At 34.5% G+C, this 17663-nt stretch overlaps 1 protein-coding gene across 1 annotated transcript in view; it reads left to right on the top strand.

Moving 5' to 3' along the window:
• Positions 1–1593: 1593 nt before the first annotated feature.
• LOC145678744 (tachykinin-like peptides receptor 86C) overlaps positions 1594–17663 on the top strand; it is a gene marked incomplete in the record, with an annotated part of 805565 nt that continues 789495 nt past the window's right edge. The window contains 1 exon segment of the mRNA XM_081749208.1: positions 1594–1948. Within this exon segment, the coding sequence (XP_081605334.1) occupies positions 1594–1948 (355 nt within the window).

Raw genomic sequence — 17663 nt, 5'->3', positions numbered from 1 at the left:
ATTCGTATCCGGCATTGTGAAATACAAATTCCCATTTGGACTAGAAAATAAATACTCGTTATATAGTAAATCTGATAGTGTTTCTATACCTATACTTATCCATAAATGAGTTCCACATCTAATGAAGAAATTGTTTACAAAAAATAAGTAAGTAAATAAAACAAAATATAATTAACTATTTTATAAGTGCATTTTATTTCAAATAACTATAAATATAAATGATTTCAAATACACAAATCACATACACTTAAAAATTATTATTAACATTAATTATAATACTGAAGGAAAAAAATTGAACGTACACGTTTTATTTTTTTTTTTTTTAAATCTGTAACTTATGTTTCGGATGTATGACTCAATCTGTCATACATAGATAAAAGCATAATTTACAGGTAACAATACATTTAGCAAATATTTGTAGCATTTGGTGAATAACGTCGTAGACCATAATAGGTATAATGAAATGAAGATTGATAGGAGTTTTGAACAATTATTTTTTTTTTAAATTTTATTTTAGCTGTGAATTTTCATGATTACATTATAATATCTTAAAGTTACCATGTCACATTTCTATGTTGAATATCTATATAACAGCAGGTGAAACTCAAGTTAGAAATTTTAGTGCTCGTTTGAAACTGTCAGATTTTTGTATATATATGGAATTTCCAGCTTGAATGGAATATCGTTAGATAGGTTAACGTTGGCATAGTAGTAGAGCGCTTTCTTTTGGTGCAAGGGAGTCCCTGGTTCGATTCCCTCCCAAATAAGTTTGTACTGGTCGTTGGATTTCCTCAGGACACTCCTGTTTCCTTCCACATTCTCATTTCGCCGATTCTTCCATCATCATTCAATTGCCTTAATCATCCGTCTACCTTAGCCTAAAGGACATAATCATAGGACGTTAAACTGAAAAAATTTAATTTCATAAGATCATTAGGCCCCAAATCACAATTAGGCCAAATATAAATTCGTATTTTGTCTAAAATAGCGAATATGACTTTTATCTATGGATGGAATCTGATTAAATGTTAGCGAAAATACAATTAGGCAAGATGGGTCGATACCGTTTCTAATGCACTGGATTATTTGGTTGATTGATTTCCAAATTAAGCAAACAACCAAATTAGTTTACACTAAGAAACCTCTTATCTCAACCAACCTCGCACAATATCTACTTTTACTGTAAAAAATATTATAATTATCTCTATCTCTAAAATCATCTTCACAAATATCTAAATTAGCCGAGATATGTTGAAGATGTTCACTGTTTATCTCCTTGTATTACCATTTTGTTCCCCGTAAAACTTGAGTTTATCGTATCAAAGTTAGGAAGCTCATTTCAATTTATTCGAATGTTATCTTGACTTAGTTTTATTGCCTGAACCCAAGTTGACCAAGCAAAGTAATTGGAATTATATTGAGTGAACCCACTAGGTTGGCTAAAGAACAGAAAGTGATATTAACCAGATAATAATCTTGTAGTTAAGTAGCAACTGACACTTTATAACAGAATTTCCATACAAATATTCATTAAGAGTTAATTTGTCACTCACAATTGTATTGCTCTTTCTTTCAGATTAAACGGATTCCTTAATGTCAGAAACTCTGCGTTTGGACCACATTTCGGAAATTCAGTCAACAGATCTTCAAGAGTTGGTGACTTTTGATAATGTGTTAACCACAATGAGTGCACAGTTTATCGTGAACAGAACCTTACAGTATGTGGTGTATAGTGGGACAACCGAATCAAATTGGACATTATCAGATAACAATAGTTTGTTTGTGGATCGTTCAGTTGTGGATGACGTCACAACTAGTTCCCCATCCTCAAGTTCTCGACGCAGACAATCCATGGAGTGGTGGCAACAATTGGCATGGACCACGGTGTTTGCTCTTATGTTGCTGGTCGCTATTGGAGGAAATGTAATTGTTATGTGGATAGTATTAGGTAAGTAACTCTTAATATAAATATTTATGACTTGTGAATTGAGTCTACAGGTTCTTTCCCGCAGTGATAATAAAGCCATTACATTAAAAGAAATAATAAAATACACATACGATTTGGTAGTTCAATTGTTTGTTTGACGGCTCTATGTGCATTATTAGCGGAGATAAAGGACTGCTACGGACAGTCAGATAGAAGTCTGCAACAACGCCTCTAGCGGCTAAATGGGAAAGGATATGACAAAGTGTGTCCTCTAAAAGTTGCATGACATTTAATGTCCTTTCGAACGATTCCAACAGTTATACCACATTCCATTTCAAATTTTGAAGTTGCCCCCCGTTGGAGGTGTTCACGAGACGCTACTGATCTCGCTACTACTTTTATTGAAACATTTGTTTTGCGAGCAAAGCGAGCTAGAAATAGTTTACCAAATCTACTTCTTTGCAAACAGACAACAATATTGATTTAAAAGGACGCCAATATCTTTTCGGGCGTCGCATCATTACTTATTTCCAACTCTTCTTCTCCTTTCTTCTTGCTCGTTCGTCGCCCTCTTGCTATCTGCGCCCGAGGCGACCGCCCCGCTCGCCTTCCTAGCTACTACACCTCTAACGAGCGGTCAAATTTTGAGTCACATTCTCAACAAATAGACATCTATCGGACTCATCCGAATTGGACTAAACTTGGTATGGGGGTGGTAGATCTTGATGATCTTAAACGTCTGTCTTGGACAAAAAGAATTAACTATATGACAATTTTTGACAACTATACGTATTTCAATTATCTTTATGACCCAGATAGAATTCACTAGTACTCTTTCTATACATTAACGAAAATATTAAAGAACTGGTCCTTATTTTTCCTATGTAATTTTGTCTTGTAGGAAGAACAATAAAGGCACCAGACAACCAAACCCGTAGCCAGTACACTACGGCCGGGTACTGAGACAATGTTGGAGGAGCTAACTTGTGTTTGCCTTCCATTCGTATCTAAATCGCAACAAGAAATTGAATGTTTTAGTTTAGGGGGAATAAAAGATGTTTCAGGAGAGCTAGCCTGCTAGCTACTCCTTTGCTATGGGCCTACAACAAAAACATAGAACAAAGTTACCTTGTGGCTAAGAGGTTAGCGTATGCATCTTTGGTGTGGGAAGCCTGGGTTCGATTCCTGGCGGGAGTTTATATGGTTCGGATTCTAGTTAAGCTGTGTTTCAGGGGCGCTAAACTGAAAATAAAATGAAATCAAAACATAAGAATACACATTGCTTTTTTAGTTTAGGAACTACCTCGAAATAAAATACTTAACGATACAGGATACTTTATTACCACGTTACTTTTCTATATACACCATCGTTAGCGAGCCACACATAAGTGGTGGAAGCTCTAGAGTGGAATAGTCTAGAAATGTCGTGCACTGAAATGCTGTTCGGCACTTCTGTTACATTCTTAATAGAAAAGTAAAGTGATAATGTTTTTTTTTCTGTCTTTGCTAAATATATTATCTTGGGGTAGTCCTGGATCTTACTGAACGTACTGTGTACCTAAAAGGTAAAGTAACAATAACTAACAGTTTTATAATTACAATTCCGAACTACATAGTTTGTAAGACTTATACAAAAATTTTACTAGGAGAATAATATCGAGAGTCTGTTATTCCTCATTTCTGAACCTTTGAATACTACTTTTGAGAAGAATTTCCGGGAAGAGAATTGAGGTGTTGAATTTCTGGGTTCTTATCGCCAGGAATGGCATTATCCGAGCAAATATTTAATGATGGTATCCAGGATATTGTACTCACAAAATGTGAACTTGCAAACACACAAAAAGAATGAGCAGTTAGTTACGAGGCTAAAGAGAAGATTGTAATGCGAATATGAATTTTTTGGTAAAATTGCGAATTTCCATTTCATACAATATTATTCCAATTTTATTCACGGTCTTTCTGGAAAATAAAACATCAAATTTTTTAATTTGATACATTCAACAAATTTAAGTGTAAGAAATATTTTTTTCTTTCTGTTGGTACGTAAGCACACCTAAGAAGACCCTTTCTACATAATACTGCATCTGGAGTAGACAATAAAGCCACAATGTTCATTGAGCCGAAAGATCCAGGTCAACTGTGTGTACTCAGTAGACCATGACCAAGAGAAGGAAATGAGGACGAACTAAGGGACTTTGTAATCATCATTTATTTCTCGTGGTAACTGAGAAATACCTAACTAATATTGCTTTCTTCCTTGCATTGTTTTACATACAATTTCTTAGAAACGAGTATGGCGTAAAATTGTTTATAAAACTGATTTTGTGGTTCGTTGAGTTTACAGGTTTCTGTACTTGAGTAGGTATATATTGCGTTAGTCTTAATTGATTGATTGATTTTGAGTTTTACGTCCCGTTCAGCAGCGAGGCTATATGAGACGTGGACCTACTGATTAACGTGGAATCCGAACCACATGAGCTCCCGCCGGGAATCGAACCCGGGTCTCCCGTGCGTTAGTCTTAACTAGAATGTTGCGTAAATACGGAAGTATGATCAAGTATATTTTATATTTAGCTATAATTAAAATGAATGACGATTTCAAGGAATAATCCGAAGGACGAAAGAATCCCTGCCGGGGCTACAAAATTCCTCCGATTGTGCTCCATTGAAATTATTAACATTTTCGTAGTATTACTACTTTTTACTCTCTGTGTAATGAAAACCCTCCTTTTCTCGAAGAAAATCTGAATTTACCACCGTTTAGAATTATCAATACAATTATGCGGTAAGTTTCTGGAAAAGCGAAATAGATCCAAGAAATTATTGAGTATTCACTACGTTTTGATGATCCTCTGTTTCTAAGAATATAATATAAAATGAACAACTCATCTACCAGAAACATCAATATAAAATGTAGCTATATTTGTTGGTAAGGGGTCTGTGCAATGATTCCAGTAAAGACAGTCTAATTTCGACAATTGATGAGTTTACAATAAATCCGTTACAGTAGAGAATAGAGAATGTTGAGTTTACAATGGAAGATACATTTTGCTTGAAGTGTTTAGCAAAATATGTCAAACAATTATTATTATTATTATTATTATTATTATTATTATTATTATTATTATTATTATTATTAGTAGTAGTAGTAGTAGTAGTAGTAGTAGTAGTAGTAGTAGCAGCAGCAGTAGTAGTAAATGAAATGAAGTGAAATCTTTGAGTGTAACGTCCCACGATTATCCTGTTAGACTAAAAGAGACGGTGATAAAGCAAGTACACGATAATTGAAGAATTGATGGAATGAGAAAGTGGGAGGAAACGGGAGTTCCCCGAGAAAACCCACGAGCATGATGTTCGCCACAAACTTGTTTGGTCAGGGATTGAACCAGTGACCCTACGTACCAGAGGCAAGTAGTAGTAGTAAAGTAAAACTGTAGGGATAACGCAAGAGATATCAGAAAATGTTTCGTCCAGATGAATAATATTTTTTTCTGGTATTGAATTCAAGTACATTGACATTTTGTATAGCTTTCTTGTTATTTTATTAAACCTTCAACATTATTTCTGTAACTGTATTAGGTTCATTGTATACGAAGAACACCAAGATGTTTGATGACCAGAAAAACTGCTTGATAGATTTTCTTTATCGATTTGTTATATGCTCACCGTACTCCGAAGACAATACGCAGGGGTGCCCATAAGGGGGGCTATGACGCAAACTGCGTCATTGAAATATTTGGGGGGGCTAAAATCTCTATAAATATGTTTGAGGGGGTGTAAAAATTAATCGAAAAGATTTTATTTTTTCATGGAAGAACACCTACGGATAGACAATTGGGGGGTGCGTCATGGACATGAGGGGGGTGGGCACCACTGCAATACGTACATGATTTGGCAGCAAATAAAACAAATTCACTTGCAATAGATAAAGATGGGGTCCTGATATTTATTTTCGTTAATGGAGAAGTAAAGGTTTGCACTCTAGACAAAGGTTTACAATTGATATTATCATGATCTTGGAGGTATAGAATTTGTAACCCATGTTTTATGAGTTAGTGTACGCGGTAAAGTTATATGGGATTATGATCAGAAACTTCACAGTGGAAACTTTAAAATCGATATAATTAAATGCGAAAGACCTTCCTCTTTGCTATAAAATGCAGATTCTATACTTTAGTAGAAAAAAAGAATAATTTTTGGTATACAGGACTCGAAACGATGCCAAAACGAGCATACACAAAGGTTTGACGCTAACCACTAAATCACGAAAGCATGACTTCTGAAGGGTGCCATCTCTGTAGCTTACTTTCTTGGTGACCCTGTCCGTTACAGGCTTGAATAGTCTATCATTCAGCATGCCAGTGTTTTACATTTATCTATCTATATATCATATATTTCTTTTCAAGTCTCTTATGAATGTACTCTATATGCCAAATACATATTTACGAGGCGGCAACCAGCAAGTAGTATATTGCTCATGTAATACTATGCACGATAATCTGTGAAAGAATAGAGGAAAAACAAATTTTCCTGTACGAACTGATCCAATGGACGTAAGAATCTAGGTTAAATTTCTTCAATTCAGACTTGGAAAACAACCTAAGTTTTTGTGAACAGAAGTTAATAGCTCCTTTACAGTTTATCCCAAACGTATAGTGAACGAAAAGAAAGATATGTGCTCTGCTTAGCTGTATTTTATTTTTTTTATTACTATTATTAAATAATCACCAGATAAATCTCAGAGAACATTTCATACTGGATATCTAACAACAACAACAACAACAATGACGACGACGACAACAAAAACAATGGAAAGGATTTGGGAAGGTATCGGCCAGGGCCTGTTTAGTAGGAACCATACCGGCATTTGACTGGTAGGACTGAGGAAAACACTTTAAAACTCCAGCCAGGATGGTCGGCAGTGGGGATCGAACTCACGACCTCCGAAATACAAAGCCAACGCTCTACCACCTGAGTTACTTCGCTCGAGCTATATATTCTGTTACGAAATATATTTTAAGACGGATTTTTTTTTTTACAAAATGCTTTTAATATTGTGAAACTATAACTATTTACGTAATGTAACTAGTTACAAATAAATTTGGAGTTTTCTCATGTAATTCTGATGAAATTAGCGACATTTTTTAATCAAAATATTCTAATTATAACGAATACTATAATATTTTAGTAACTCAGTTAAGGTATACAGACATAACCTCACCACCCAAAATTTTGATTGACCACAACATTGTGGGCCTTATGCAGAGTCATTTTGACGTATAATTAGCGTCATACTAAAGGGCCTGACTACTGCAGGAAACTTATGTTATTCCGACTCTTTAGTATAGCACTAATCACGCGACAAAACGACTCTGTATAAGGCCCTGTGGGACGAAATCTCGCCTGGCCAAGATTTTGCGGGACAAAAATCTCACTATAATAATATACGGAATGAGTTTCTGGGGCCATAATAATAACTAGGAATGCAATGGATGTACCCGATTGCAATGAAATGAGCTGAGCGAGCTTAAACTACGTAATCATTCGTCGCCATTATGCAATAATAAATGCCATTTTTAATTGTTGACAAAAAAATCGCGTGAAAACTTTTTCTCCATGTTAAGTCTATGCAAGCGTTTTTAGGTGATTATTCCTCGATGGTACATCGGATTTTTGATTTCGACCTATGTTCTCACTCAGCACGACATACTCTATCAGCGTGCTAAGTTTGGTTGAGATCGGCCAAACGGTCTAGGAGGAAGCGTTTTTCGGTCATTATTCCTCGATGGTACATCGAATTTTTGATTTCGACCTATGTTGTCACTCAGCACGACATACTCTATCAGCGTGCTAAGTTTGGTTGAGATCGGCCAAACGGTCTAGGAGGAGTTCGCGGACAACCAAACGGCTAAACCGAGTATAAGAGCTTCGCTTCGCTCAGCTCAATAATAATAATAATAATAATAATAATAATAATAATAATAATAATAATAATAATAATAATAATAATAATAATAATAATAATAATAAAATACTTGAGTTACAGGGTGTTCAGGAGTACTTACTACTACCGTACATTAAAAGCGTAAACAGTTGACAAGTTCAAAATGAATTGATATACAACCCTAAAATAAACACAAAAGAAGAAACTGCTTAACAATCGACTCTAGTTTTTTGTCCTCCGATTGTTCTTTTCTTGAAAACTTCAGGACAATTTCGATCAGGATTAAAGTTAATATGGTGGTATACCTTGAACCACTGTATAAAAGTATGAAATATTATATTGTGCAGGCTTGCGGTTTCTGAGTTGTGGCGGTCCAAAACAATAACTCATCCAGGGAACTTATCTGATTGGGATCAAACTTTACATGGTGGTATATCTTGACCTGTCTATTAGCGTGTGAATTATTATGTTGTGCATGCTTTGGGTTTCCGAGTTATGCATAAGAGAATTTTTAAATTACTGGGCATAACCGAAACATAATCAATGCCGTTTAAATAGCAGTCAATAGTCAAACTTCAGAAGGAGAAAAATATGTATTTCACTTGTAATGTAATTATCTATATGTTAAGTTTTGAGTTTATAAACATAGCAATATATAAAACACTCTACACTGAAGAAGTCGTTGCTGCAAGATTTTGTACTGGCGAGACTCTTAGGTAGGGTTACGTCCCGTGAAGTTTTGGTCAAGCGAGATTTTTCCTTTGAGATTTTACATTGCGAGATTTTGACCAGTCAAGATTTTGGCCGGTGAAGTTTAGGTCACACGATACTTTGATCAGACAAGATTTTGATTGTCGAGATTTTGGCCACGTGAGATTACAATCAAACCATATTTTGGCATGCGAGTTTTTGGACGGCGAGTTTTCGAACACTTGAGATTCAGGTCAGGGAAGATATTGGAACACAAGGTTTTGTGTCGCGGGATTCTGGCCGCGATATTTCGGGCGCGAGGTTTTGTACCCAAACCCTCAATTATGTAACCTGCAAATCAATATTTGTTTCCTTTTTTAAAATCATATTCATCCTAACGATTTGTCATATTGCAGCCAAACTTATGCGAAAGGAAATGAGAAGTTTCACCTACATCTTATGTTGTCAAGTAAATGCGTGTGTTTTGAACACGATTAGAGCTAGTTTGTAAAATATATTTTCATTCTTTTAAAAATTAAATTATTTAATTATCTTTTTGTTCATTGGAAGAAAATTTACAAATAAACAAATAATTATCAGATTTGGGTATTTACTTTTCTTAAATTTAGCGGAAGTTCCATGAACAATTAGCAAGAAAGTTGTGGTGGATTTTATAAATTAAAAAAAAAATAAATAAATCCATCTTTTTCCAAGATATCATAAGATTTTTGCCAGGTTTCTTGATTGAATGATTTTATTTTTCAGGTTCGAATATTTATTTACTGGATTCATATGTTAAATAAAAATGTATCTTTATTTCTGAAACTTGTAATATGACTAGTATCTTTAACAAATTGCAGCATGCTATAATTGGAGACTCATCACTAGGAATGATCGCGGTGGCTCAGTGGTAGAGCGTTCACCTCTGGTGCATGGGATCCCTCGTTCGATTCCAGCTCGCATCAAGAGAGCTTTGTGGTGGACAAACACCGTGTGGGTGGGTTTTCTCGTTTCCTTCCATTTTATTCATTACACTGTTTCATTCATTTCTCATCTTTACCGTCTCCTTTAGCCTAGCCGGCATAACTGTGGGACGTAAAACTGTAAGTTTCATTTTTTTTTTCATTTCATCACTAGAAAGTACTTGTTATTTAATCATAGTTAAATTCGTTATATATTCGAATATATTTTTCAGAATCTACTGTGCTTCAAGTCAAAATGATAAATTGCAGGTTTCATAATCATCTTTTTCTTAAATTTCCTTTCCTTTCTTCGTATTCCGCATATGTAATTTCTTCCTTCCTTTCTCTCTTCGGGAAAGGGAGATATAGAGAATTATATGGAAACAGAAGTATATTATCGAATTTCTAATAAATGAGGTTTATATCAATAAGCTATCATAAATATTAGATTTTTGTAATGCTCTCAACACGTTTTTATTCGTTTTTTCAATCTAAAAAAATGTGTCTTACTAATCTGATATTTAAATAAAATCAAAGTAATTTTTTGAAACAACAAAAAAAATATATATATATTTGGTAACTAGATGCACGAGGATTAGTCTGAAAATAACTTCAGCTAGTAAGTCATTTGTAGAGAAATATACTATGTAAAGAGAATATCTAATTTAGCCGTATTAGCATTAACATTGATAAACGCACATATTGATTCATACGTTGGAGTAGGCCTATTTGTTATTTGCAAACTTTATCTGTGCCTTGGACCTCGGACAACACACTAAAGTGAACTTTCCATATGTTTTATAGTGGTAATATATTGCCACTGTGAGTCTTCTTCAAAATTGGGAAATAGTCGGTTATCCGAACATCCCGTTGCTCTTACCTAACAAATGACTGTAATTTCTTTTTTCCCAGGTTTACAAAACAGCTTCTCCTGTATGCCTATTGGATATGCTTATTACTCTGTTTGTCTTCCTGTTTATTACAATACAGCAGGTTTAGTAATAGAAACTGTCTTCTAAACATCATGAATAATTGTCTGCTAATTCTTATCTGACTGACACTAATGTTTTCAAAACGTTGACAACAAAAACTGCCAAGCGAGATATGGAGTCACTCTATTTCCGGATCAAAAGTTGCTAAAATTTTGTGTCAAAGTATTTCCGATACTACTAGGACTATATTTTATACGATTTTTAAAAAGTGCATACAATTAAAATTCCACAAATGAAAATAGCCAATACCCATTTCACTTTAAGTCAATTTCTGTAACTAAGTGGTGCCTGCAAACCATAGACTGGAGGCTGGAATTGTACTCCGTTAGACGGCAAAGTATAACAGAAAATGTAGCGTAGTATGAAGAGGTGGTATACGTGCACAAATCATCGTTGCTAACACTAAGTAAGCACACAGGAAAAAAGAAAAGAAACATTAAAAAGTGTTTCACCTAACAATATTCCATTACAGAAAGTCAAGTTATTCGTAAGAAAACAAACGCTAGATTTGTGAATAAGTCGCCAAATTGTTAATAAAACTGCAGAACAAGAAGTATTCAATGGGAAAAATGCTTTTGTCCCTATTTTCAAATATAAATCCTATAATATAGCGACGACTTTCACGGAAATTGGCAGAAATGACCATTACATCCCCATCGGACGCGCATTGTTCTGTTCTTCCTTTATTTTATGCAGCACTATAGTACATTCCGCCACCTACATGGTAGGGTACGTGCACAGTGAAACAAAAGAGGAAATATCTAAGGATTAGAACATATTTCAAACCTACATATCTACGGATTCTTACCAAGAAAGAAAAATAATATAGGAAACCTTCTACTGCCCACATCACAAACAATAGACTATTTAATTAATAATAACTAATATAGTTTATTATTAACTTTAATAAACTTTGCCTTAACAAATAATTGCAACTAAGTAACATCATTAGTGTGAATATAAATGTTGCTAATTTACTTTGCTAATTATATACCAAAAGAAATGGTAGTTAAATAGTTTAATTTGGGAGAATTATTAACATTGATCTTCGTCCCGCTTTTGTAAGTCTTAACGCTACCACATTAGTAACTAGTAATAATTATTGTATTTTGTTTTATATGCTTAAATTAATGTAATTAAAATGGCACTAATGTGTAGGAGGAACATAAAATGGCGGCTTGTACAAGAATTAATATTAATTCAGGTATTTATATGGTTGATGTTCAAATGAAATTATATTAATTGCTTGCTGAATACTCGTTTCTAAGATTAAAGGTTGTGAGAGGAGATCAAAATGAAACAAAGTAGGCTTGTGTATCAACATAATATACCGTAGAATCTGCAACCTTTTAATCATGTGTGTCGTGTGGGTCATCTAACAGTTCAGGGTTTGCTCATTTCGTCATCCTATCCAAGTACACTTTGATGATAAATTGTCTCAACTTGTGGATATTTGATTACCAAAGTGAAATTGTAAAATCCCAGCCCGACACAATTGTTAACTATGCCCAAGAATTCATTGTAAAGGGTTATATCGTTTTGTCGTGAAAAACCTACATCGATTTCACTTATGTACTCTCTAAAGATGATTACTCATACGTCTTTTGTTCTTGTTTCTCTCTTGATAAAGTTCATACGACAAACACGACTCATATATTCTGATGTTCATATAAAGGATTACATCTAGTTGTTTTAATATCAAAACTTCCAAAATAACATTGGAATGGAGTAATGTCACAAGTCCTAACTTGAATCAGCACTGTAATTCACAGATAAATAATACAACCCAGGAAATTACAAGTACTTATTTTATTAACTAAATTCATATTAATTAAATTTTCTAATCAACGTTATATTTGATTATTAATTGAACTCCAGATATTGTATTATTGTTTGTCTTTCACAAGCTGAAACAATGGGCCATACTTTTAAAGACTATTCATTTTAATTCAACTTTCGTTGCTTTATCAGTATTTACTCTTACTCTTCTTAGCATCTTCTTCACGGAAAACAAAGATTCCTTATATTTTAATTTTCCAACGACCTTCGTTTTAATAAACAAATTTCTCAAGAAATAAATTACGATACAATTTGATCTGTTATAAAATGTTATTTAAAAAATTCAATTTATTCACTTTCAGGAAATTATGGCTCCTACCCTCCAACATATAGGAGATTAAATCATTTCTGCAGCTACAAGATTTATATAATTATATGTACGGAGAACTTTGCGGTTGAGACTAGGAAGAAAAATCTGCGTTTGTCGACTAATCCAGTTATTTTCTTGCAGTGAAGTAGCGTAATTAAGTTGAGCACAAATTAACCCAACAGACCGAACCGTTTAGCTACATTTTACAGTGTGGTCAATTTGCATCTGAAATAATTTTTCTCTGACATTTCACTTTTATCTAGTAATTCTAACTTGCAATTGCGTGAATACTTTTCGTCTTCGCTGTTCTCTTGACTTCTGTAAGGCAGGGACAGAGGCGTAAATGTAGTGCATTCCAAGGTATTATTATTATTATTAGGTATTCTGCCTTTCGGCAGGTCCTAGGACTAATTACGATTTTTTTTTTAAATTTTAGATTTGGGCCTGGAAATGTTTCTTCCACTTTTGCCTATCTTCAGCTTCCTCTTTTAATTCCCAATATTTTCTCCTATCTTTCAAATTATCGATCAGCTGTTCTTCTTCTTCCTATTTCTCGCTTCACTTCCATCTTTCCTTCTATGGCGGTGTGAAAAAAACAAGTGAAGTATTCTAAACTAGTTGAAGCTTGCGTTACGAGCTACTAACATTCTTCTCAACCACCGTTTGAAGTTCATCTTACCGTCTGTCTATTCCACAATAACTCGACAAAAATTTATCGGAGATTAATTAAGCTCGATCTGTGGGTATTCCCAACATTCTGAAATAACGCCTGTTGTTTGAGGTTTAGATCCATCAATTATTATTTTGTAATATAGGATAATTTCCACCTCATGCTGGAAGTTACAAGTATACCGGATGTTTGAGGTAAGTGTTCATTGTTTATAACTCACAAGTGATTGAAAATGAAAACAGGAAACAAAAGAATGAAATAACAAATTCATTGAAAATAATTATGGAGAACAACAAGTTTAAAAGATTTTTTTTTTTCGTATGGATCACTGTTAACGAAAAAACTACAATTGAGTTGTGAATTTATTCACAATCAGATAAAACACATGCAGTTAACGAGTCCATTTCGTAGACAATGCCCCACAGGATAAATTACTTTCTTGAAAATTGTTTGTATTGCATGAGATTTACAATGACACATATAAAATAGATTTAGATCTATATAAAGTCCACAAAGTAAGCCTTCATTTTTACGACAAAATTACAGAAAAAAACTTAATTTCATACAAGTATTAATTTCGTAACTCATATTGTAGCTAACTTCAAAATAATTTTGAAAATTGCAGTTCACAATTTCAATGAAAAAAAAAAAGAGAGAGAGAATGTAGTCCAAAAATATTTGTCGGTCAATGCTGTAAAACAACTAAGAGTGTGTGTATTTATGAACTATTTGAAAGAACGGAACAGAAAAGGAGGTATGCTAAGATACCGTATATTTGCTAATTATTATCTAAATTCCGAAAAGTAAGCTGAGGTCTATCATATCGGAAGCCAATGTAGGCGCTTTATTTCCATGTGCTATAAAATATTAAAGTGGACATATACATATAAGTAGGGACATATTGGATAAATAATAGTTGAAGTCCTAAATAATAGTTGAATAATAGTTGAAGTCCACCTATTTCTATTAACTTTTCTGTAAGATATTCCTGACTCTTAAAATCGGTTATCATAAGACGACACTTCACAGAAGTTTCGAGCAGTATGACAACATGTCGTACTCCACTGGAAAGCAATATTACTAAAGTTTATCTGGAGTTCATATGAGTTATGTTAACTAATCTTACTTCTCGAATCTTTAAATTTTCTCTGTTGATGATCCCAAGCTCCTCTTCCTCGGTGAATTATGTCACTAGTAATGCTGTACATTGTTGGAGATATCGATCGTCCCTCTCATTAATTTCAACCCTAAACTATATGAGTAAGTCTCTAATTTAAGACAACACATACGCACAATATTCTATAAAAATAAGAGCGTTTTAATAAATAACCAGGAATATATGCTATCTAAAATTGGGGAGAATGTACTCCCTCATTATTGGCTCATTTCAACTAAATGCAATTGAGGCAATAGAAAATTCTCAGAGAAAATAGGGCATATTCTACAAGGTCGTATTTGTAGGAATGATAGACATTTTATGACAATTTGTGGGGTGAGAATTATTGAGTCCTCATATTTGTTTGACTGTAACTGCGAGAATAGGGATTACGTGCAAACCCCACTAAACACATACATTGCACCATAATGTGTTAAAATCGAATAATATTTATGAAAATTATCATAGAAGAACATGTTATCTAAGGTGGGAGGGGGTTTCAGTTCACTCTCCTTTATTCATTTCAAATCCAAATGATGAGAATGATTGTGAAACCTTAAAAAAATATTCAATTAAAATTTAATATTTTTATGAACATTATCTTGGATACATTTTTTTTAATCCAAGGGAACGAGAGAGTAATCCTTACTACATTATGGACTAAATTGATAGCTCATTCTTGAGTAATTTTAATCCCAAGCACTGGTGATTATGGAAAATGCTCAGAAAGTGTGTCATTGCCAAAAAAGGGCCAAGGTCAGGACGATATGCCGGATATGACATCAGTTAGATGTCCTCAAGTACATGAAGCTTTTGTTGCTGTTTTCGAGTCAAGTGCAGTTTTTCGTTATCTTGTTGCAACATGATGCGCTTTCGGTTCACGAATAGAAGTATACACGACACTTTCCGTGTCGTGCAGCATGACATTACATACGCTCCAACTGCTCAGAATAAAGGTCAGCATTGACAGTACGACCGTTAAGGGTACCCTATATGTATAGTACTTTTGATCATAGGGAGAAATATTGTCAGTATTTTTAAAAATAACGCTGTGATCTAGACCGATTCACGTGTAATATTGAAGAAAATCTCGAAATCCTGAAGTGCAACAATCAATACTATGTTTTGGTGGATAATATTGGCAATCATACTGATGTAAGTATGGGCGCTTCAATCTTATTGTCAATACCGTTGGAAAATTGTGGAGCTTCCTTTCAGTTGTTTATTGTTTACGCCATAGACGAAATGTATAATACCAGTAAAGATATTTTTAGTGAGGAAGTTGGTTAAATCAACAGTTATTGAGATGAGAAGCAAAAACTAGTGGAGTCTCTAGAGCTGTACGAAACTTCCAGAATCAGTGTGAGACGAGGGACGAACCTCACCGATATACATACATGCACAGCCATCTCTTTCTCTCTATGAGGTATAAATACTAGCTGAAATACCCGTTCTTTGCACGGGGAGAATAAATGTATGGGAAATATTTGAATCCATGTCCCCCTTACGAAAGATGTTTCAATAAAAGTGTAATAGTGATAACCCATAAGATACGCTACATTCAGCATAAATTTTGCAAAATCCTACCCCCATAGAATCCAAACTTTAATCGAAGTGACATGATAAGAACCCATCTTGAAATAGATACTATGTACCAAAAGGTATTTCAAACTAGTTTGCCGTTTTCCTGACCCCAAAAACTATCTTCGACACTATTCTCTGTCATTTTAGATATTTAGTTTATCAACCTTTCTCATCTGCCATGCTTATAAGTGCTCCACGTGGACTTATACAGCATCGGAAGTGTCAGTATTCATCTTTGTGATCACGAAAACTATAGATTCAACACTAATATAGACCATTATGATTGCTTTAATATTTTAGCCGATCGATCTAGGTGTCTTACCTACACTGGAGGCTGAGCTTGGACTCAACGAGACTAGGAGTATCAGTATTCATATCAGTAGCCATGGAAACTATTTATTTGACACTAATATCTGTCGTTTTTGAATGTTTTTACTTGTCGCCCTTATCTCCAGCCACACCTACTAAATTTCCGAAAAGGTTAACATCCATTTTTGGCTAAGATTGGGCTCACATGTCATCAGGATTGGCTAAGAATCCCCAAGAACACAGTAACCGACGATGGACCACGACGAATCCCACAGTAATCTTGGTCATCTTAGACATTTTATTTTGCATCCTTCCTCTCCCTAATACTGATAGGGATTGGGACTGTAACGGTATCTGAAGTGTTACTAACGGTATCTCATTAACCCAGAAAACTATGGATTTGATACTAATATTGGTCGTTTTCGATTATTTTTACGTATCATATCTTTCCGCCTCCTAGGGGTGCTAATAGTGTTCTGAATGTGAACTTAAGCGGCTCTGTAGGTAATCACTATTAATCTCAGTGACCCAGGTAACTAAGAATTAAACACTAATATCGATCATATTTGATTACTTTTACATGTTGTCTTTCCCCACACCATCAGTGGTACTAAAGCGCCTTACTTACACTGAGCTAAACTTGAATTTAAACGATATCGGGGTTGTCACCAGTTAACATAGCGATCCCGAAAATGATTTATTTAAGACTAATATAGTCTTTATATTTTATTTTACTTCACTCTTCCATCTACCCCTAGGCGTGCGGATGAAGGCTGAACTTGACTTAAGCGGAATCAGGAGTGTCATGATTCACTTAAGCTACCTCGAAAATCATGAATTCGACATTAATATCTATCATTTGTTTTATATTGGTATAAGTTACTCCTCCTCAGTGTTACCACACTTGGTACAATTGTACCAAATTCAGCCCTCTTTGTCATTAATCGACCCGTTGGATCTACGCTGGCATTTTCAGCCCCTTTTGTGAAAAAGTTGGTACAATTCTACCCAATTCAGCACCATTTAACAAATATTTGTCACATTTCCAAAAGTGTCAGCAAGACGTTTCCTATATCTCACGTTACTCATACTGGACTCACGTTGGACTCAAAAAATGCTGTTGAATATTCATTCTGTGATGCTGCACCGCATAACGCTACGAACTTTGTGTGGAAAATTCGTACTTCGAACTGTACCGGGAAACAAATGACGCTAGATAGTCGCATCTGCGCCGCGCATGAAGGAGATGAGAAGGAAGCAGTATGGTGGAAATTTGTTTG

Source organism: Thermobia domestica, chromosome 1 (genome assembly GCF_964235325.1).
Source record: "Thermobia domestica chromosome 1, izTheDome1.hap1.1, whole genome shotgun sequence".
Taxonomy (NCBI): domain Eukaryota; kingdom Metazoa; phylum Arthropoda; class Insecta; order Zygentoma; family Lepismatidae; genus Thermobia; species Thermobia domestica.
This window is presented reverse-complemented; position numbering and strand designations above follow the sequence as displayed.